Source organism: Mobula hypostoma, chromosome 1 (assembly GCF_963921235.1).
Source record: "Mobula hypostoma chromosome 1, sMobHyp1.1, whole genome shotgun sequence".
Taxonomy (NCBI): domain Eukaryota; kingdom Metazoa; phylum Chordata; class Chondrichthyes; order Myliobatiformes; family Myliobatidae; genus Mobula; species Mobula hypostoma.
In genome coordinates, this window is record NC_086097.1 from 50,581,270 (window position 1) to 50,605,729 (window position 24,460).

Sequence of the window (24,460 nt, forward strand, 5' to 3'; positions counted from 1 at the left end):
AAGATGGTGGTGAGCAAAGTTCTTGAACTCCTGTAATCTTGGTGAAAGTGGTTCCATAATGCTATTGGTAGGAGTGCTCTGGGACATGGGAGCAGCACTGATCTTCCAAGTCAGGATGGTCTACAATCAGCTGGTCATGAGGATGACACCATGCTCCTGCCGACCTTGCCTTCTCTGGCAATACAGTTGTGGGTTTGGGAGATGCTGCTGCAGTAGTTTACTATTGTATAGTGATAGTGGGGGAAATGAATGCCAATCAAGGGGATAAATAGACAATAGACAATAGGTGCAGGAGTAGGCCATTCGGCCCTTCGAGCCAGCACTGCCATTCATTGTGATCATGGCTGATCATCCACAATCAGTATCCAGTTCCTGCCTTATCCCCATTACCTTTGATTCTGCTATCTTTAAGAGCTTTATCTATCTCTTTCTTGAAAGCATCCAGAGACTTGGCCTCCACAGCCTTCTGGGGCAGAGCATTCCATATATCCACCACTCTCTGGGTGAAAAGTTTTTCCTCAACTCCGTTCTAAATGGCCTACCCCTTATTCTTAAACTGTGGCCTCTGGTTCTGGACTCACCCATCAGCGGGAACATGCTTCCTGCCTCCAGCGTGTCCAATCCCTTAATAATCTTATATGTTTCAATAAGATCCCCCCTCAGCCTTCTAAATTCCAGAGTATACAAGCCCAGTCGCTCCAATCTTTCGACATATGACAGTCCCGCCATCCCAGGAATTAACCTTGTGAAACTACGCTGCACTCCCTCAATAGCAAGAATGTCCTTCCTCAAATTTGGAGACCAAAACTGCACACAGACCTCCAGGTGTGGTCTCACCAGGGCCCTGTACAGCTGCAGAAGGACCTCTTTGCTCTTATACTCAATTCCCCTTGTTATGAAGGCCAGCATGCCATTAGCTTTCTTCACTGCCTGCTGTACTTGTATGCTTGCTTTCAGTGTCTGATGTACAAGAACACCTAGATCTCGTTGTGCTTCCCCTTTTCCTAACTTGACTCCATTTAGATAATAATCTGCCTTCCCATTCTTACCACCAAAGTGGATAACCTCACATTTATCCACATTAAACTGCATCTGCTATGCATCAGCCCACTCATCCAGCCTGTCCAAGTCACCCTGCATTCTCATAACATCCTCCTCACATTTCACACTGCCACCCAGCTTTGTGATGGTTTTATCCGCAGTAGTGTCGAGAGCCTTCAATGTTGCTACAGTTGCATTTATCTGGGCAAACTGAATATTTCTCATGGTTTTGACTTGTACATTGTAGATACTAGATGGGAGGAAAATAAAAACTGTACAGTAGCAAATAGCTCACTAGAAGATGCCCAGCATCGCACCTTGTAGCCAGTTTAATTATCCATTTTTTTGAGTTTCTGGTCAGTGGTAATCCCTATATTGTTGATGGTGGGGCACTTGGTTGAGAGTGTGCTGACCTTTTGCATCACAACCTGGTACTCCAGCTGCAGTGCTGTCAACAAAAAAGCCTTGCAGAGGGTGGTTAGGGGAGCAGAGAAGGTTATTGGGGTCTCCCTGCCTTCTGTCCAAGACCTCTTTCAGAGTCGATGCCTCCAGAAGACATGGTACATCAGTAAAGACCCCTCACACCCTCTCCATGAACTGTTCGTTCTTCTGCCATCAGGCAAACGTTACAGGAGCATCAAAACTAAAACCACAAGGCTACTAAACAGCTTCCTCCCACAGGCAGTCAGACTGCTTAATAGCTGCTCCACCTGACTCTGCTTTGGACACTTTTAACTTGCACTGGACACTTATAACTGATTTAACTGACATGTGGCTGTTGTGTTTTACTATCTATTGTTATGTTTATTATTTAGTGTTGCGTTTGTTATGTTATGATTGCACTGCCCCTGAGGAACGCTGTCTCATTCTGCCCTGCAGAGCTGATGTATGGTTGGAATGACAATGACGTTTTTTGAATCTTTTGAATCTTGAATCTTAGTAATGGTACTGACATTGAATATATTCAGTACTGAATGTTGAGGTTAGATGCTCTTGATGAAGATGATTATTGTCTAATACCCATATCTCCCAGGTATGAGGATAAACTACATCCGGCTGTGGAGCATTTGCTTTGGGTAATGAGGTTACCATTAACTACAGCTACCTCCAGGTCACCCTTAGGCAAGGTGTAGCACCCGTTAGCCTCCCTACTTGGGTTACAGTGAAGCCACGGAATGCAGGTGGTGGATGAAGCAGAAGGCAAGTCGTGAGTAACACAATCAATGGTTCCTGCTTCTCAGATGCTGAGCAGTAGATCCTTTTAATAGGACAATGGTCAGGGTTACCCGTCTTGTAAAGACACTGCATCGGAAGCAAGCAAGGGGAAGTTACTTCTTGTATTTTATCCCTAGTACAACCATGGTTAATACATACACAAATGTAAAAGACAATAGCGTAAATGGGAACCCACTTCTAGATAGTGCGGACACCTCGCTTGGTACAGGATATCATGTAATAGACAGGTGAGCCCGGATCGTCATACCATTACTGTCCGCAAGAACAAGAGACTGCAAATTGCCACTTGGAATGTTCGAACCGTGCACCAAGCTGGTAAGCTAGAAAACGTAAAATTAGAAATGAGGTGGCTAGAAGTCAGCATCCTAGGCCTAAGTGAAATAGGATGGAAAGGCACTGGAGTATTCCAATCAGACGACTACAAGATGATATACTCTGGTGGAGATAAACATGAAAAGGGTGTTGCAACCATCTTAGACAAAGAAACGTCCAAGAGCCTGCTAGGATGCTGGCATATCTCAGACAGAATGATGCTAATCAAACTAAAAGGACAACAAAACAACATCTCTATCATCGAAGTATATGCACCCACAATGGAAAACTCAGAGGAAGAAATTGATGCCTTCTACCACTCCCTAGACAAAGCACTAGCAGAATGCAAATCACAAGAAGCCATCATAGTCATGGGCGACTTCAATGCAAAAGTTGGTGAGGGAAGAGAAGATCATATTGTTGGAGACCAGGGATTGGGAGAACGAAATGAAAGAGGAGAAAAGCTTATATTATGGTGTAAAACAAACAATCAGATAATCACCAACACTTGGTTTAAACATCATCCAAGAAGGAAATGGACATGGAGAAGCCCAGATGGGAACAACAAAAATCAAATCAACTACATAACAATCAATAACAGATTCAAAAACTCAATAACTAATCTAAAAGCTACCCTGGAGCAGACTGTGGAAGTGACCACATACCAGTCACTTGCAAAATGAAAAAAAAATTGAGAAAATTAAAGAAACCAAAAAGATCAGAACCACTGGATTATCAACAACTACAAAACAACCCTCATCCGAAAACAGAATACACAATCAAGGTGAAAAACTGTTTTCAATTGGTGCAGGATGAAGGAGGCAAACCTTCCAGGGGCATACTGAAGAAATCCATGGTTGTAGCTGCAAAAGAAACCATCCCACGAAAAGAACGGAAAAGTAAAAAGAAATAGATAACTGAAGATATAATACAATTGATGCAACAGAAACAGACCATCAAACCAAGAGGCAACGAAGGATACAAACAACTTGATAAGATAATAAGAAGAAAATGCAGAGAAGCTAAAGACAGATGGCTAAATGTGAAATGCTGAGAGATAGAAATGCTACAAACCCATAACCCTGGAACAAAGTTGATGCACAGTAAGATTAAAGAACTAATGGGGAAGTTACCATGCTCAGCAAGTGGATGCATCAAGGCAAAAGATGGCAGCTTAATTATGAACAAGAAGGAAATCCTAAACAGATGGACAGAATATATAAAAGGACCTAGCATTCTAAAATCAGAAGTTCGAGAAGCCATAAATAAAACAAAACATAACAGAGCAACTGGTCCAGACATTGCTGTTGAAATGATACTGGCCTTAGAAGATTTTGGAATAGCGAAAGTAACAGAAATAGCAAATGAAATCTATGATCATTGGGAGATACCTGATAATTTAAGCAAACAAGTGTTCATCACAGTTCCAAAGAAAGAGGGAGCAACAGAATGTGAGTTACATTATACAATAAGCCTGATAAGCCACGTGGCAAAAATTATTCTCAGAGTAATCATGATGAGAGCAAGACGGTGCATAAAACCAGAAATCAGTAAAGAACAATGCGGCTTTGTGGAAAACACTGGAACCAGAAATGCAATTTTCATGCTAGATAATCAGTGAATGAGCCATCCAGGTACAAAAAGACATCCATCTATGGTTCATCGACTATACAAAAGCTTTTGACACTGTCAGACAGCAAGATCTTCTGGATATGGTTCAAGATCTTGACATAGATGGGAAAGACATATGTTTCTTAAGAAACTTATACTGGGAACAGACAGCATCCATCAGAATAGAAGGAGAAGTGAGTGAGTATGTGAATATCATGAGAGGAGTCAGGCAAGGTTGTGTCTTTTCACCACACTTATTCAACCTTGAAAATATCTTGAGAAGTATCAAAGACATCAAAGGATTCACAATTGGAGGCCATAATATAAATAACATCAGATATGCTGATGACGTTGTACTAATAGCTGACTCAGAAACTTCAAGAACTACTCACTATAGTGGCAGCAGAAAGTAATCGCAGAGGCCTCTCAATCAACACCAAGAGGACAAAAAGCATGGTCATCTCCAGAAAGACAAACATCCCACAATGTGTGATCAAGATCGGAAATACAAACATCAAACAAGTCAACAAATTCAGATATCTTGGCAGCCTAATAACAAGTAAAGGCAGGTGTGACAGATATCAAATACAGAATAGCAATGGCGAAAGAAGCTTTCCAAAAAATGAAGACCATATTAACAGACAGAAAGATGAGCATGTACACTAAAAACAGAATACTGTAGTGCTACATTTATTCTATCCTGACTTATGGAAGTGAACGCTGGACCATTTCCCCAGCAATGGAAAAGAGACTAGAAGCAGCTGAATTGTGGTTTTACAGGAGAATGTTAAAAATATCATGGACCACACACACATCAAATGAAGAAGTTCTCAGAAGAGCCCAAGCAGTTTGATCACTCATACCAACAATAAGAGAAAGACAACTCAGATTCCTAGGACACATCGTGTGGAAAGACGAACTAGAAAAACTCACACTCTCTGGAAAGATCGAGGGGAGCAAACCTAGGGGAAGACCTCGGCTTATATACATCAAGAGCATAGCCAGGTGGCTACACATCAAGGAAATGGAAGTCATCCAAAGAACGAGGGATAGATCTATATGGAAAACCATGGTCATCAACGTCCGCATCGGATATGGTACCTAGACAGACAGACAGACCCATACAGCACAAATATTACTTGAGAAGCATGATCTAATAGGTAGCTAACCTTGTTGCATTACAGTTGTGGCCAGTTTTATCCACTGAGGAATTGTTACATACAATATTGAATTGCAGCCCACACATTTCACAACAGGTTGATAATTTATAATAGATGTGGAGATGCATATTCACATGTTTGTTGCAGTAATTCAAAGACCACTACCCGACAGTGTTAACAAGACAATACAGTCAGGACCTTGAAACTTGGATTACTTTAATGTGCTCACTTTAACAATGATCTTCTGCTAGGAACAAACAGGTAAGAATTTTAATTCTTAGCATGTTTTTTTTTTGGCTTTAGTACAGGGTTCCCAACCCGGGGTTCATGGACCCTTTCTTAACGGTATTGGTCTATGGCATAAAAAAAGATTGGGAACACTTGCTTTATCACCACCCACAGTTAAAAATATTGATTGTAAGTTAATGGTATCTTTAAATTAATTTCATCTTTAAATACAAGTAACCCACCTTTCAGACTCCATTGTAATTTGATCCAAATTCCCATCCATAATCAATTTTGGCATTTATTGTGGGTTTCCTCTGGGTGTTCCGCTTTCCTCCAACATTCCAAAGTACAGGTCAGTAGGTCAGTTGGTTGGCACAGACTCGTTAGGCCATAAAGGCCCGTTACTGCATAGTACCTCCAAATAAATAAATACATCTGGCCAACCCATCTTCACCTATCCACAGTGATTCAACTTGCTGACAAGATCACCTGACCAATGACTACGACTGTATCCCTCCATATTCCTTTAAGAATTGGCAATATTTGGAGTTAGGTCATGGAACAAAAATGCACTATTGCAATGGGGATCTATTTAAAAATCCAGGCAAAAGGCAGTATTAAATCTGTAGAACAGTCCAACTAGCTGCTCCAGCAACCTGGATTCAGTCCCGACATCTGGCACTCACCACATGCAGTCTGCACTGAGGCTGCATGTGTTTCCTCCAAATGTCAGACATTCTGGTATGTAAATTCCAAACTGGAGATTGCCCCTAGTGTTCATGATTAGCAGGAGGATTGGGGGGGGGGGGAGGGGGTGTGGAATTGGCAGGCGGGTAAGAAAGAATATATTAGAGTAAAGAAATGCTGGGATGGGATAGATGGGAATGCTCTGACAGGCAGCAAAAATTCACTGGGCCAAAGTGCCTCCTATATTGTGTGAGGATAGAAAAATATGGAGGATTGCCGAGTCAGAATTAATTAGAGATCCCTCTACACAAATAAGGTCTTGAGCTCAACATTTGGCCACCAACATTTTGAATCCTTATCTGATATCAAGTTGCCAGTATCCTGCAAGGATATATGTCAAATATACTTAATGTACATATTTGAAATTCCTTTCAATCCCTACAGTCCTTTTAGGAAAATAATTATGTTTAACTCAAGCATAACCTATGGAAAATTAACTCCCTTTTGTAGGATCTGATCTGTTTGAATATAATCTGTACCAGAAATATGATTTTCTTTCTTTGTTGATTATTGCACTTATTCCTTTGAGCAAATGTGCATTACAAAATACGCAGAGGCCAGATTTGTAAAAGTAGGTGCAGCAAATTAATTTCAAATGACAGAAATTAATCATGCTCAAATTTCTAACTGTACTGTATATATTATGGACATTTAACATTTATATGGACAGTAAAGCTAGTTCCCATTCAATTGCTGCTCCTGCTACTTATTTTTTAAAAAAACATTGAATATAACTTCAAATGAAAGCAATGGTCATCAGAGGGACAAGTGATCTGTCCGCAAATCAAATGTAACATTCCATAGTATTCACATTTGAACTCAATAGAGAGTAACAAAACTCAAGTAGTTCACATACTGTTATTAACTGCAACTTCCCCTCCTGTACTGGCTTTCACATATAGCTATTGTATACAGTAAGTAAATGCTCAAAACAAAATGACAAAATCATTCTACTCTAATTCTTGCCAAGAACTAGTACTTCAGGGGAAAAGTACAAACAAAGCAACGACATTTGATAAAACAGAAAAGCATACAAAATGTACACAGAGTTGAATACCACTCTCCTGGGCTATAAAACACATGTTTTCAACATATGCTTGTGGAGTTGATATAACAACATCTGACGAGTTTTCCCTTATTACACCAGGATTCCATCTTTTTATTTTGGCTACAGCTGCATCACAGAATAAAAACAAAGTGGTGATTTTGATTTTAGTGCAAACATTCCCTAATGGTGTCCTCTTCGTTTGATGTGCAAAACATGAATATCTTCACTTCTGTATTCCTCATCTTGCTGCTCCAGTGGAACCTCTTCTATTTCAAAATCAATCTGCAAGAGCTGATAAAAAAAAAACAAGGGATGCTGGAAGTTAATATTGCACAATTCAAACACAAATTTCATTTCACATTTTCAGCCTTATCTCAGCAACAAAGCCACCTAGCTTTCTCCACATCTTAGTGACCCGAGTACGGCTAACAGCAACTTGGCAGCAGCAACTTGACACAACAGTCTACGTCTAAAATCAAGCCATCAGATCCAGCCACGAAGAAAAATCAACTGATTGTGACAGAAAATAATCCAATTACCTCCTAAAAAGCTGATATTATTTAGCTTTCAAATATTTCCATTTTCTCTACAAGTTATCAACTGAAAGTAGTTTTCTTGTTCCCTTCCTCTTAGTATTTGTATTTTAATTACTACATCCCCTTTTAAAATCCTTTTAAAATGTATTTGCAATCCACACCTCAACAATAGCCTGCCAGTGAACTTTACATTTTAATCCCACTTTAGATTTAATTTTAGCCCATCCTTTATAACCAAGGTGCCTTATGAAGATAATGTGCTAAACTTTATTTTCTTGAAAACCTAGACAAAAGTCAACATTCTTAGCTAAAAAGCAAGAATAAATCAGTTTCTCCAAGTCTATGTCTTTTCTTCCAGCGAACCCATATTGTATCTTGTCACAAATTTCAAATTATCGCTATAAAGGTTACACAAAATTTTAATTTGCAAATTAAATTTGGTTAACTGAAGTATGGAGTGAAGTCTTCATCTGGTACCGAATTTTAGCCATGTGGGAACAGAGAGAAGAAATCTGTTTGAATTTGAAGCAAGCTACATCGCATTTTTACTAGTTAACATTTAACCATGGCTACCTGATTATTTGCTGCTCTCAAGTTCCTCAATAATTTTATTAAGCTCATTTTGGAATGAATACATGCATAATTTACTTCACATAAATGCAGCTTCACCTTACACCACACTGGTTTGGATAGTAATCAGACAGTAAAGAGTGAAATACCTTAGAGTCACAGAGAAGTACAACACAGAAACAGGCCATTTGGCCCATCTAGTCCATGCCAAAACCATTTAAACTGCCTACTCCCATTGAACTGCACCAGGACCATAGCCCTCCATATTCATACTATCCATGAACCTATCCAAACTTATCTTAAACATTGAAATTGGGCTCGCATGCCTCACTTGTACTGGTAGCTCATTCCAACCTCTTTTTTCCCCTCATGTTCACCTTAAATTTCTCACCTTTTATCCTTAACCAATGACCTCTGGTTGTAGTCCCATCCAACCTCAGAGGTGCCTGCTTTCATTTACCCTATCTATACCCCTCATAATTTTGAATACCTCTATCAAATCTCCTGTCAGTCTTCTACTTTCTAACGAATACAGCCCTAATCTATTCAATCTTTCCTTATAACTCAAGTCCTCCAAACCTGGCAAAAACCTTGTAAATTTTCTCTGTACTCTTTCAACCTTGTTTACACCTTTCCTGTAGGTAGTTGACCAAAACTGCACACTACTCCAAATTAGGCCTCTTTACAACCGTATCTACCTATGGTGCCACTTTCAACAAATTATGGACCTTTATTCCCAGATCTCTTTGTTCTACCACACTCTTTAGTGCCCTGTTCTTCACTGTGTACCCTGGTCGGTTTTACTGAAGTGCAAAACTTCGTACTTGTCTGCATTAAATTCCATCTGCCATTTTTCAGCCCATTTTATTAAACACCTTATTAAAATAATGGCATTTTAACAATAACATGTTGCTTTGTAACAAGTCTGAGGTTTTCCAGTATCTCAATCTGTTCAAGCTATGTTAAGAAATAAATGTGGCAATTTTAAAGCAAAACTTACCTCAAAAAATTGGCTCTCTATTTTAGGGTTGTTACCCATTGTCCTCTCTTCATAACATAAAATGATAGCAGTCTTGTTTCCTGAAATATCCTTGATAGTCTTCAGCAACGGCTCTAAAGACTACAAGACCATTACATGGTTAGACTTCACAATGTCACCTTATACAAAATCAACTTTATAGAACATAGGATAGTACAGCACAGTACAGGCCCTTCAGCCCATAATGTTGTGCCAACCCTTAAACCCTGCCTCCCATATAACCCCCCACCTTAAATTCCTCCACATACCTGCTGAGTAGTCTCATAAATTTCACTAGCGTATCTGCCTCCACCACTGACTCAGGCAATGCACTCCATGCACCAACTACTCTCTGAGTAAAAAACCTTCCTCTAATATCCCCCTTGAACTTCCCACCCCCTACTTTAAAGCCATGTCCTCTTGTATTGAGCAGTGATGCCCTGGGGAAGAGGCGCTGGCTATCCTATTTATTCCTCTTAATATCTTGTATATCTTGTATATTTTGGAGTGAATAAAACTGTAAACAGGATTATGAAAGAATTTTACTGGCCTAATTTGAGGAAAGATGTTGTGACCTTTTGCAGAACCTGTCACACCTGTCAAGTTGTGGGTAAACCAAATCAGGTCACCCCATTGGCCCCACTTCGGCCTACACCTGCATTCGGTGAACCCTTTTCCAAAGTTATAGTGGATGGTGTTGGCCCATTGCCAAAGACTAAAGCGGGCCATCATTATTTGCTAACTATTATAATTGGAAGGTTACTGCGAAAAATAGTGGAATGCAATTTTTTTTTACAAAGCATTAACTAAGAATAAAAATATTAATTTAAATACCTTAAAACATAATGCCTAGAAACTATAACATATTTATGGAAGCAATGCAAAATTTGCTACAGAATCAAAATTCCTATTTTAGTTAGAACTTCAGTGCAACTACCTTGTAATCTACCCATTGCATGTTTATAACATGTTTATAACCTATTCCCTGTATCAAGTTCTTTGAATTAGCATAAAAGGTTAGAAACAAAAGCTAATTGTCTAAACTGTATAAGACCATGAATGATTTTCTACTCCAACCACTATTTTGTATCCTTTGCTTCCATTGTGCAGTTAAATTTCAACTAATGAAAATCTTTAGTAATATAAAAATACAAACAGAAAAAAACTTAACTTGTTGTTGTAGGTTTAGCAATGACTTCATTGATGTGATCAAGTGTTTTGACTAATGTGCTGACTCGAATTTTACAAACACCACCCAACCCCAAAAAACCTTCAATTTCTGTATTAAATTCAAAGTATAATTCGAAAATGAAGCTCTGAAACTACCCAGTTCTGACAAAGAATAATTAATTCCATCTTTTTAATCCAATAAATTGTCTGACACACTGAAACTTAATTTTGTTATTGAAAAATGCAATCTGAGTAATCCATCCACATTTATTTTTGAGGACATTCTTAAGTCAAATTGAAGACTGATTTATGAAGGAAGCAATAAATGATGTTCAGACATCTGTAAACAAGGTAACTTTACACAAACAATATAAAATTGTGAATTTTACAAATGTAAAGAATGATTGTGGGAGGGAGACTTGAACTTTATTGTTCTTTTTTGGGCAACCCACTGACATTTGGTGAATAACTTCATTCTTCAACACATCAGTAGCCTTTTTTCTTCAAATAAACAGAAAAATGCAAAGGACTCATTAAAAGGCATAAATAAAACTAAATTTTATAAAAGGTTGTGAATTATATTTTAAAATTTTCCACCACCCAAAAATAGGAGTTGGCCATCAAGTCCTTCAAGTCTGCTCCAACATTTAATATGATCATAGCCAACCTACGCTGGCCTCAACTTACCTTCTGAACCTTTTCTCATGCCCCTCCATCTCCTCATCTATCAAATATTTATCTATCTCCATTTTAAATCCTTCTATTGATTCAGCTTTCACCAACTGCCAGCAAAGAGAACACACTACCCTCTGCAGTAGGAAATTTCAATATTCCTTAGTTTTAAATTTTCCATCTATTATCTTGAAGTTATGCCTCTTGTTTGAGACTCTCCCACTAGTGAGCACATTCTAACTTCTACTCTATCAAGCTTCCTTAGGATTTTACTTGTCTGAATAAAGCCATGCCCCATTCTTCTAAAAGCTAAGGAAAACAGACCCAAACTCTTTACTTTCTCTTGGTAAGATAACCCCATCATCCCAAGAATTAGCTTGGTGAATCTCATTTGTACTGGCTCCAATATTACGATTTATTTTTTAAGGGGATCAAAACAGTATACAGTGTTAAATGTTATATTTACACTACATAAAGCAGTTAATTAAATATCTGACAGGTACAATATTTGTGTCATCATTTGGCCTTGATAAGAACAGTGCAATTTGTTTTCTCTAAAAATATTTTTATTGTAATAAAAACCAAGAAGCATTCCATTTGGATATTAGTTCAAGAAAACTATTAGTACAGACCTGCTCATAATAAATACAATCAGCCACAAGGATATAATCTGGTTCAGATGGGAGGCCTTTCACAGTTTCGCCCCTGAAAAGCAAGAAATATGGAAACATTAATTTGACACTAGAGCGAGAAAAGCATCTCTGAGCCCTGATATATATAACACCTCTGATGCCTCCAAGCTACCTCAAAATATCACTCTCTATTTTGACAATTCAAGCTGGAATAACCACTTGACCCTTCAAGCCTTCTCTATAATCAAGTCACAGCGGATCTGATTTTACTCTCAACTTCACAATAATCTGCAATAACAATTCACCCCTTTGCTTATTAAGTACCTGTCTATCTTTGCCTTAAAAACATTCAAAAACACTTTCCATTGTCCTTCGTGGAAGATAATTCCAAAGACAAGTCACCCTCAGAAAAGGTTTTGTCTTAAATGGGTGACTCTTAGTTCTGGATCATCTCACAAGAGGAAACATCTTCCACGTATCTTCTGTGAACTCCTCAGAATCCTGTATGTTTCAATCATCATGTCACTCCAGCAGATACAAACATCACTCACAGGGTTAAATTCAGTGGGGAAAACACAAGGAGGTAAGAACTGAATTGACCAGCATGTAGCCCTTTGAAGCATGCAAAAAAAGTTGGAGGAACCCAGCAGTTCAGGTAGCACCTCTGGAGGAAATGGACAGCCATGTGGACTGTTCACATCCAGATTTGAATCTGAACAGAGGAACTCAAGTCAAGAGTGTCAGAGCTAGCAATAATGCCCCTTTTACATACCAAACACACTGCAATCTGAAGGCGACAGCATAAACATAGAAAACATACAGCACAATACAGGTCCTTCGGCCCACAAAGCTGAGCCGAACATGTCCCTACCTTAGAACTACCTAGGCTTTACCCATAGCTCTCTATTCTTCTAAGCTCCATGTAGCCATCCAGGAGTCTCTTAAAAGACCCTATCGTTTCCGCCTCCACCACTGCTGCCAGCAGCCCATTCCACACACTCACCACTCTCTGCATAAAAAACTTACCTCTGACATCTCCTCTGTACCTACTTCCAAGCACCTTAAAACTATGCCCTTTCGTGCTAAGCATTTCAACCCTGGGGAAAAGCCTCTGACTATCCACACGATCAATGCCTCTCATTATCCTTCACTCAACCCACTCTCATAAGGCATGCTCCCCAATCCAGGCAACATCCTTGTAAATCTCCTCTGCATCCTTTCTATGGTTTCCACGTCCTTCCTGTAGTGAGGCGACCAGAATTGAGCACAGTACTCCAAGTGGGGTCTGACCGAGGTCCTATATAGCTGCAACATTACCTCTTGGCTCCTAAACTCAATCCCACAATTGATGAAAGCCAATGCACTGTATGCCTTTTTAACCACAGAGTCAACCTGCATAGCAGCTTTGAGTGTCCCATGGACTCGGACCCCAAGATCCCTCTGATACCCCACACTACCAAGAGTCTTACCATTAATACTATACTCTGCCATCATATTTGACCTACCTAAAATGAACCACCTCACACTTATCTGGGTTGAACTCCATCTGCCACTTCTCAGCCCAGTTCTGCATCCTATCAATGTCCCGTTGTAACCTCTGACAGCCCTCCACACTATCCACAACACCCACAACCTTTTGTGTCATCAGCAAATTTACTAACCCATCCCTCCACTTCCTCATCCAGGTCATTTATAAAAATCACGAAGAATAGGGGTCCCAGAAGAGATCCCTGAAGCACACCACTGGTCACCGGCCTCCATGCAGAACATGACCCGTTTGTTTGCCTTCTGTGGGCAAGCCAGTTCTGGATCCACAAACCAATTCCCCCTTGGATCCCATGCCTCCTTACTTTCTCAACAAGCCTTCCATGGGGGTACCTTATCAAATGCTTTGCTAAAATCCATATACGCTACATCTATGGCTCTATCTTCATCAGTGTGCTTAGTCACATCCTATCGTAAGGCACGACCTGCCTTTGACAAAGCCATGTTGACTATTCCTAATCATATTATGCCTCTCCAAATATTCATAAATCCTGCCTCTCAGGATCTTCCCCATGAACTAACCAACCACTAAAGTAAGACTCACTGGCCTATAATTTCCTGGGCTATCCCTACTCCCTTTCTTGAATAAGGGAACAACATCTGCAACCCTCCAATCCTCCAGAACCTCTCCCGTCCTCACTGATGATGCAAAGGTCATTGCCAGAGGCTCAGCAATCTCCTCTCTCACTTCCCACAGTAGCCTGGGGTACATCTCGTCTGGTCTCGGTGACTTATCCAACTTGATGCTTTCCAAAAGTTCCAGCACATCCTCTTTCTTAATATCTACATATTCAAGCTTTTCAGTCCACTGTAAGTCATCCCTACAATCACCAAGATCCTTTTCCGTAGTGAATACTGAAGCAAAGTATTCATTTATTCATTAACTACCTCCACCATTTTCTCCAGTCCCATACACACATTTCCACTGTCACAATTGATTGGTCCTATTCTCTTACGTCTCATCCTCTTGCTCTTCACATACTTGTAGAATGCCTTGGTGTTTTCCTTAATCCTGTCCACCAAGGGCTTCTCATGGCCCCTTCTGGCTCTCCTAATTTAATTCTTAAGCTCCTTCCTGCTAGCCTTATAATCTTCTAGATTCATATCATTACCTAGTTTTTTGAACCTTTCTTATGCTCTTCTTTTCTTCTTGACTAGATTTATAACAGCCTTTGTGCACCACGGATCTTGTACCCTACCATCCTTTCTCATTGGAACGTGCCTACTCAGAACCCCACGCAAATATCCCCTGAACATTTGCCACATTTCTTCTGTACGTTTCCCTGAGAACATCTATTTCCAATTTATGCTTCGAAGTTCCTGCCTGATAGCCTCATAGTTCCCCTTACTCCAATTAAACATTTCCCTAACTTTCCTATCCCTCTCCAATGCTATGGTAAAGGAGATAGAATTGTGATCACTATCTCCAAAATGCTCTCCCACTGAGGGACCTGACACCTGACCAGGTTCGTTTCCCAATACCAGGTCAAGTACAGCCTCTCCTCTTGTAGGCTTATCTACATATTGTGTTAAGAAACCTTCCTGAACACACCTAACAAACTCCACCCCATCTACGCCCCTCACTCTAGGGAGATGGTAATCAATATTTGGGAAATCAAAATCTCCTACCACAAGAACCCTGTTATTATTACACCCTTGCAAAATCTGCCTTCCTCTCTGCTCCTCGATATCCTGTTACTATTGGAAGGAGTGCAAAGTTGATGAAGGAATAGTTTTCATTTTACCAACTATTTAATTTCATAGGTGAAGCTTTGCTAGCAAATGCTTGCTCTTAGTTGTTATAATCATCACTTGTACAGCATTGAGAAAAAAACACACAAAATCCATGAAAAGCATTTCTGGTTTGACTGTTCAATAGAATCAAACACTTGAGGAATCCACTTGGCTCACACTAGTGGGAAAAAAAATATCTTAGGTGTTTATTCTAGGACTTATCAAGGCTAACACCATAGTGCGTTTGAATGGAAGTTTAAATTAGGGTCCCACCCAAGCAATTCAATGTGAAAAGATTCCAAACATTATTAAAAAGCAAGATGTCCTTACTTTAGCCCAATTACCTCCAATGAATTATGCTTTACAATTTATGAAATTCTGATGGATGCAACTTGCTGCCTGAGTAACAATCACCAAACTTCAAAAATGTTAGTTTTTATATTATTTGGTAAAGTTAAAAAGCCAAAGGTATCATTCAAATTAAAATTAACCTCCAACCTCTTCTGACAAACACAGCCATTTTGTGTAAAAGTAAAGCTTTCTCATTAAAAACCCTGAAGAAAGCTTCCAGCTCAGGTGATTTTTGAGAAGGTATTAACTTCCTGCCTAGCTTTGTGCAAAATGCACTGCAAGGGCAGAAGAGTGAAAAGATAAATTGTCTTCAAAGGCCTCGCCTGCAGACTGGAGATGCATCAGAACGCCTTACCGTACAGTGTGAGCTTCCAATCCCAGCAATGTTGATCGCCAAGCCCTGGAAGTCAAGTCAGAATGTGGCACATCGATCATGTCTTCACGATGCTCAAGCAAAACCACAATTAACACAGCTGCAGCATGAGCCCAGGCCAGTGCTGAAGTGGCAAGAATGGGAGGCAGCGTATGCTAGGTGCAAAGTTAAAATGCTGATGGAAAAACCTCTTACTGACATGCAGAAAGCTCATGTACAGGCTACATTGAGAGCACTCAGATAGTGTGAAGCTCAGGCTGTCTTAGCAGAGGCAAAGGTGTATGAAGCAGCTGATTTAGATAGTAGTGATTGTCTCTCTGGGAAGATAAATGAAGAACCGATCAGTGGTGCAAACCTTCTAAATCCGACATGGTTGCTCAACAGAGGGAGAAATCAAAACAGCAAAGATAAGAACCAGCTTCCAGTCATGCTTCACACAAAGTTTTTCCCCAGTCCACCTCCTAAACTTGCATCCTCTGCTTCAGTATCCCGGTTAGCACAACACTATTACAGCTCAAAGTGTTCCAGAGTTCTATTCTTGCACCGACTTTAAGGAGACCGTACGTCTTCCCTGTGGAATGCATGGGTCTTCCCTTTGTACTCCGGTTTCCTCCCACAGGCCAAAGCTGTACCGGGTTTGCTAACTGTCCTCTGATCAGCTTAGAGTTAAATCAGGGTTGTCAGGGGTTGCTGGGGCAGTGTGGCTTGAAGGACAGGAAGGGCCTACTCTGCGCTATATCAATAAATACTTGAAACTATTAATGTTATATCCTTCTAAGTCTTTTTAGAATGATAAAATTATTCTCATCTGCTGGCTGTTCCACAACAACAGAATTTGGTAAAAAAGGATGGCACTGGAGGAGCAGGTAATTTGTTTCTGCATTGAGGAGAATTAATGAAGTTGTCTAGAGGGAGAATTTCTATACAACTAAGAAATAAAAAATGTCTTGAGGCTAATTACTGTGACAATCTTATGCGTACCTTGCTCCCCAAAGATAGGTAAATCTTTTGATAAGTAGATGATATATCAACCTAGAAAGAATTACGGATCACGTGAAATGGCTCCCAGTGAACCAGTGATAAAAGCAATGTGGAAGTGATAATAGTCAGAAATTTGTATAAATTGGAAAGTTAAACAAGTACAAACCATTTAAGTACCTTGGCTTGGATAGAACCAGTGACCAAGTGCTTGTTATCCTTGATGTTTATATTGAGTAAATCCTGCAACTCCTCAAGATCCGTGAGTATGACATTTGCCCTGAAAAACAGAAACAACATGAGCTTACACTTAAAAAGGTTCAAGAGATCTTGTTTTAAATTTTACAGCACCACAAATTAATAAACAGATTCAATAAATTCTGCCACAACTACAAAATGCGTTAAGCAAAACCACATTCTCTTGGTTTTAACAATTTGGATATACAGTAGATTCCAGTTAATTGGGCCATCGGTTAATCAGGGCGACCGCTTCTTCAGGCAACTCTTAAAGAACAAAAACTATTTTTGAGAAAATAACCGGAATTCCCTTTGTTTTTCTGGAACACTATGCCATTTAATTGCGACAGGAGAGTGTTGCCGAACAGTTTCTAATTAGTGTCAGTCCTATGCTCTTCTGTGGCCATTAAGACACAACACCCTGCTTTGAGCAAACAGTTTTTAAATAGTATCAGTTGTGTGTGTTTGTGTTCAAAAAGCAGAGATTTTTGTCACTGATAGTTGCCAAGAAATAAGCAGCAAGACAATTCAGGTATGTTTTGCTCAGTGTGGTTTCAAGCCTTCAGGCTTGGAGATGCTAGAAACAGCCAGGAGTGAAAGTGAAACAATTCCACTACTTCAAGAAATTAGGGACTACAAAGAATTTGAAGGTATAAACGATCATTATGCATTTTACCTTTGGTCCCCCACCTAATACTCAGCTGTCACTTGTGGCTCCAAGCAGCTATTTGCGTATGACAGCTGCTACACTGCATAACACTACTTCTTCTTCGGTTGTCCACTGAAATCCAATGACGACGTCCACTCCTTTAACGGTGAGATCTTTGATGACTATACAACCCTGGACCCACAAGCTCTATTGCAGGTGGGAATGTATAAGTAGTAGTGGTGGCAACCATGGCTGCATTTCTCCTGACTCTCTTCTGCTGTCTTCTGGTTGTTCTTTCCATGTCCAGAATACAAACCCCGTCCCTACACAGCTGTCACCAAGCGGTACGGTCAGCAGCAACCTCCTCCAGGTCCTCAAGTCTGATCTTGCACTTCCTTAAAGCATTCTTCATCTGATCCTTATAGTGCTTCTTCGGCCCTCCAGCTGAACATCGACCACGATGTAGCTGGCTGTATAACCCTCTGTGGGGTAGCCGACATGGGGGCATCCTTATCACGTGCCCGAGCCACTACAGCTGACGCTGAGTAGTCATGGCCTCAATACTTCTGCAGTTGGTCTTTACAAGTACTGTATTTCAGTGTGAGGCACCCGCTCATGCCAGGTAATTCCCAGGATGCGCTGCAGGCAGCTTATGTGGAAGCGCTCTAAGGACTTGATGTGATGGCTGTAGGTTACCCAAGCACAGCTATAAAGGAGGGTGGTAACACAGACCGCTTGGTATACGGCGACCTTTGTGGAGGGACGAAGGCTCCTGTTCTGAAAGACTCTACGCCGAAGTCTCCCAAAGGCAGCTGATCCCTGTTTAACGCGGCTCTGGATGTCGTTGTCAATGCCGCCATCACCACTTCAACAGGCAGGCTAAACCAGGTGAGGGTAGCCAGTGGGTGTCATATCTCGGCAAGATAGGGCCATGCCTGTCAGAGCGTGTGAAGTCAGTTCCAGCAGACCGGGTGAATGAGATCAACAGTGCGATCCAACGGCCAGGAAGGCAGTTCTGTAACACTGTGGATGGAGAGCGAAGGGCATGACGAGGCACAGAAGTAGTCATGGTCACCCATGGCAAACAAATAAAACCCCAGTTTGACAATCTGTATCACTGGACCCAGACGTCCGAGGTCAAGAGTGTTTAACTGCACCAGTGCACTTTAAAAATTTCTCCTGCTCAGGTTTCCTGTCATAGTCGGATATGATGGACAACCACCATTAGTACTGGTGATGTTCTAATTTGATCTGTATTTCATTTGGATACATAATTTATTAGTAGAAACAGAAAAAACCTACAGCACAATACAGGCCCTTTGGTCCACAATGCTGTGCCGAACATGTACTTACTTTAGAAATTACCTAAGGTTACCCATAGCCCTCTATTTTTCTAAGCTCCATGTACCTATCCAACAGTCTCTTAAAAGACCGTATTGTATCTACCTCCACCACAGTCGCCGGCAGCCCATTCCACACACTCGCCACTCTCTGTAAAAAACTTACGCCTGACATCTCCGCTGTACCTACTTCCAAGCATCTTAAAACTGTGCCCTCTTGTGTTAGCCATTTCAGCACTGGGAGAAAGCCTCTGACTATCCACACGATCAATGTCTCTCATCATCTTACACATATTATATTCATTTAAACAGTAGCTTGTCTTTTTTTAAAAAAAAATACCTTTTTGACTATTTCCATGAAATTTCAGCTAACTGGGGCAGCCACTTATTGGGCCAAAATGTATTGATCCCAATGTGTCCCTAATAACTGGAACCCACTGTATTTTGTATGTCACTTTTTATCAAAGCAAGTACTACCTCATTGTGACCCTGCATCTTATATCGACCTGCACTGTACTTTCTCTGTATTGTAACACCTTATCAGCATTGTTATTGTTTTACCTTTAACTACCACAAAGCACTTTTGCGATGAATTGATCTGTATGGATGGTATGCAAGGCAATGTTTTCACTGTACCTCAATAAACCAAATTTATAAATACAAAACGTAGGTTAAAAGCTCTGAATTGCAGGAGGAGGTACAAAGGGAGCTCCAGAGGCCTTGGACCATCAGTTTAAAATTTGGGATTTGTACAAAGACAGGCTGGTGAAGGTACTCCCACACTGCAGTTGGTTCCAAGATTTATAAATGCAGGAATAAAGAAGAAGAATCGGTGATATTCTGTATCTCCAAGTAGGAAGACATGTGACATAGTAGATAGCCTGCAGGTGGTGTTTTTTCATACCATTGTCTTTTTTGGTGGTAGAGATCAGCGTTCTGATAAGAGCTTTTAGAAAAACCATTGTGAACAGAATAAACTCAGCCCTCCACTCCAACCTGTCCCATCTAGAAAATACTGCCTCATACGCCAGGATATTGTTCATCAATTTCAGTTCAGCATTTAACACAATCAACCCTCAGAGGCTGGTGAATGAGGCTCATTGAGGCTCCCCTCTCTATATCTTGGACCTAGATGGAAAGAGCTCAGTTGGTCTGAGTTGGCAGTAACATCTCAAGTTCCAGTGTGTGCTCACCCTGCTGCTGTTCACAGTGTTGACTCACAACTACACTGCCAGATCCAGTTCAAACCACTGATGGATACAAGTGGTTAGCCTCATCAGCAACAACGATGAGTCAGCGTACAGAGAGGAGGTAGAGAAATGGTGCGAGAACAACAACCCGAGTCTGAATGTGCACGAAAGTGGTGATTGTGGTCTTCAGGAAGGTGCAGGTTGACCTCTCTCCGTTGCATGTCAGTGGCTGTGCCGTGAGTGACGAACATAAAAAGTATCTTGGTGTGAACATAACGGCCGATCTAACCTGGACCCACAACATCTCCTCATCAGTCAAAAAGGCACAGCAGCACCTACACTTTCTGAGATTGAGCCGTGCAAGGCTCCCTGCCCCCATTCTAACAACTTTCTAGAGGAGCACCATCGAGAGTGTCCTGCCTGGCTGCATTATTGTGTGGTACCGCAAGCCCCTACAGCGAGTAAAAACCCTGTGAGGATCATAGGGATCCCCCCTCCTCCCTATTTGTGACATCTGCCAAGAGCATAGCACACAAATGGCCTGAAGCATCATTGAGGGTCCCTAACATAGTCTCTTTGACCCACTACCATCAGGGAGGAGGTACAGGATCATCAGGTCTAGGACTATGAGACTGGGTAACAGCTTCTTCCCCCCAGGTCTCATCAACACCCTGCCACCACTGAGGTCTTATCACCAAGACAGTGAGCTGTCTAGAGTACTGTTTACCTGTGCTGCGCACTTCACATGCATTTTGATTTTGAATTATATTTTATTAATTTATTTGTGGTAATATTTTGTTTTATGTGCTGTGTACGTATTGTGTGCACCCACGTGGTCCATAGAAACATTGCTTGGTTACATGTATGTAGTCAGATGACATTAAGCTTGAACTTTAAGCTCTTAGGATACTAGATAGGGTACTAATCAAACAGGCTGTTTGTCCAGGACGGTATTGTGCTTTGAGGACTGCTGCATCTATCTGGAATAAGACGATGACTATTCTATAGGTTGCTTCCTCCCATCTTTAGTTAACTAGGGCAGCAAATTCTTGTTTTATTGTGACATTTTTCAATGTTTCTCTATTTGGCCTCCACAAGTCTGGCCCGTTCCAACTAATGTATCAAGAATGGGGGCGAATCGTATTAGAAGCACCAATCCTGCCGCATTCGCAACTTGGAGCAACGTTTACATTAGAGGTCTCTGCCTCTAACTCTCATCAATGAAATTAACAGGAGGTGAACATTACCCCAAGGTGGAGGCCATCAGGCCCACTACTCCAGTCCCAGAGCCCAGTTCCACCACATTCTTCCCGCTGAAGACATGAGAGCTGCCTCGGTAGAAGGAACTCGTCTCCAGGTACTTGGCCAGCACTAGCGCCGCGTCCCACACCACGCAGCCCACGTCGCCGGCGCAGTGCTGTTTAATCCGGAGCCGGGACCCATCGCGCCTCTCCACCGCCCGCAGGAAGTAGTCGCGCTCGACGTCCGCCATCACGGCGGCGGGAGCACCTCGCTCAAACCGGGGGTGGGTAGGGGTCAAGGGGCTGGCTTCTACCGGGCAGTGCTGTCAGGTACGACACACAACAAGTGCTGGAGGAACTCGGCAGGTCGGGTCGGGCCTGGCCTATGGAGGGGAATAAATACTCAGCCTTACTAGCCCCGTAACAGGAGTGCCCATTGGCCAGTTCAGTCCGCGGGTGGGGCTGTTCCCTCCGTTGCTCGGCAACTATTGTCAATCAAACCCCGTTTAGGGATTGTCATCGGGCAACAGTACTGTGTACCCAACGCCAGAGGATGGGAAGCTACGTACGTTACGAGCAGGGGTTGGGCACGCCACTGGGGGGTGAGAATGACTTGTTACCTCTCCATCTCTATTAGTTCTGAGCTGGACAAGAAGCCAAAGTGGAAATAGCTTGCAGTGCTTCCTATGTATTTCTGTATGAAACGCCTCAAGGTTTTCGATACATCCCCGAATGCTACTTCTCCGTTATAATAGCCCATTGCATGCACGCCGGCTATTAAGTACTTATCTACAGTATGTTTATCCCATATGAGGCCTGCTTTACCATGGTACCGCATGGATGTGTGCTTAGCCCACCGCCCTACTGGGTGGCTAGGCATAGCTCAAATACCATCTATAAATTTGCTGATGATATAACCATTGTTGGCAGAATCTCAGATGGAAACAAGAGGGTGTACAGGAGTGAGTTGTACCAGCTGGTTGAGTGGTGCCGCAGCAACAACCTTGCACTCAGTGTCAGCGAGACCAAAGAGCTGATTATGGAATTTATAAAGGGTAGAACGAGGGAACACGAACCAATCCTAAAAAAGGCACCAGAAGTGGAGAGAGTGGGCAATTTCAAGTTCCTGACATCTAACCTCCTCCCAACACATCACTGTAGCTATAAAGGTGGCAAGACAGCAGCTGTATTTCAATCCCTTACTCACTCTTCCTTCAGTTAGTCCTGACCAAGGGTCTCGGCCTGAAACGTCGACTGCGCCTCTTCCTATAGATGCTGCTTGGCCTGCTGCGTTCACCAGCAACTTTGATGTATGTTGCTTGAATTTCCAGCATCTGCAGAATTCCTGTTGTTTAAGCTGTATTTCAATAGGAGTTTGAGTTTTGGGTTGTCACCTAAAACACTCAAAAATTTAAACAGATGTACCATGGAGAGTATTTTGACAGGCTGCATCACTGTCTAGTATGGGGGCGGGGGGGGGGCTACTGCACAGGGTCAAAAGAAGCTTCAGAAAGTTGTAAAATTAGTCAGTTCCATCTTGAGTACCGGCCTCCATAGTATCCAAGACATCTTCAAGGAGCGGTGCCTCAGGAAGGCGGCCTGTATCATTGAGGATTCCCATCACCCAGGATGTACCCCCTTCTCATTGTTAACATCAGGAAGGAGGTACAGAAGCCTGAAGGCACACACTCAGTGATTCAGGAACAGTTTCTTTTCATTCCTATTCCATCCAATTCCTGAATGGTCATTGAACCCATAAACACTACCTCACTTTTATTATTTTTGCACTATTTTTAATTTAACTATTTAATATACATACTTACTGCAATTGATTCACTTTTTTTCTATATTATCATTGTACTGCTGCTGCCAAGTTAACAAATTTCATGACATATGCTAGTGACATTAAACCTGATTCTGGTGTTTAAAGTGCTCATCCAAATACTTCAAAACTGTGAAATTTCGCATCTCCAATACCCCTCAGATTGTTAATACTAAATTTAAACAATGGTGGGAATAAAACGATGCTCCCTCCAAATCTCCTACCACTTACCTTAAACATGTGCCCTCTGATTATCGACACCTCTTCTAGAGGAGGAAGTCTCCAATTATCGAGGAAAGTCTCTCACCATCTATGTCACTCTTGATTTTGTATACCTCAGGTCAGGTTTCCTCTCTGATCCAAGGAAAGTAAAATAAGCCCCTATGAACAAATTGCTTCATCTCGGGCAACATCCCAGTAAATCTTCACTGCACCTTCTTCAATGTAATCATATCTTTCCAGAGTAGCAACCAGAGATGTGCACAATGTGTGGTCTAATGGTTGTAATTTGCTGCCTTTTCTTTTAGATGTTCATTGACTAATGAAGCTCATCCTGTACACCATATGTTCTTAATCATCTTACCTACCCGTGTTGTTGCCACAGAGATGCTTGTACGTTTTTTTGGGTCTTATTATTCATGTATTATTATTTCTTCAGCAGTGCATGGCTTCACATCTTTCAGGATTAAACTGCATTTGACATTTCTCTGCCCATCTTACTAACTCATCAATATGGTTCCATAGCTGAATGTTACCCTTCTCACTATTAACACTAGTTTTCATCATCTATGAACTTACTAATCATACTTTCAATACTCTCACACAGATTGTTAGTGTATCTCAACAAACATACTGATCCCCATGTCACAAGGTTCCAATCACACAAAAGCAACTCACAACCATCATTCTCTGCTTCCCAGAACCCAGTGCTGCAGCTGTGCTCTGATGGTGTACCTCAACTCCTTGCTTCTACTTCTTATGTTAGCCAAATTATCTTTTGGATTAATTTTGGATGTGTT

The 24,460-nt window shown here is 41.3% G+C and overlaps 1 protein-coding gene across 1 annotated transcript; it reads right to left on the bottom strand.

Moving 5' to 3' along the window:
• Nucleotides 1–5,017: 5,017 nt before the first annotated feature.
• Nucleotides 5,018–22,068, bottom strand: vcpkmt (valosin containing protein lysine (K) methyltransferase). The gene is made up of 5 exons (XM_063065588.1): nt 21,626–22,068; nt 17,132–17,242; nt 11,982–12,054; nt 9,490–9,609; nt 5,018–7,674 (listed from the first exon to the last, which is right to left on the bottom strand). Exons 1-5 carry the CDS (start codon nt 21,868–21,870, stop codon nt 7,564–7,566), a joined length of 660 nt encoding a protein of 219 aa, XP_062921658.1. The 5' UTR covers nt 21,871–22,068; the 3' UTR covers nt 5,018–7,563.
• Nucleotides 22,069–24,460: the final 2,392 nt, after the last annotated feature.

Bases quoted from the DNA above. Each gene is read 5' to 3' on its own strand.
- vcpkmt (XM_063065588.1), bottom strand. From the start codon at position 21,870: ATGGCGGACGTCGAGCGCGACTACTTCCTGCGGGCGGTGGAGAGGCGC. The intron at 17,243-21,625 runs GTAATGTTCACC...TCTGTTTTTCAG, and splicing joins CTGATGGCCTCCACCTTGGG to GGCAAATGTCATACTCACGG. The intron at 12,055-17,131 runs GTTTGTACTTGT...CTTGCTTTTCAG, and splicing joins CAAGCCAAGGTACTTAAATG to GGGCGAAACTGTGAAAGGCC.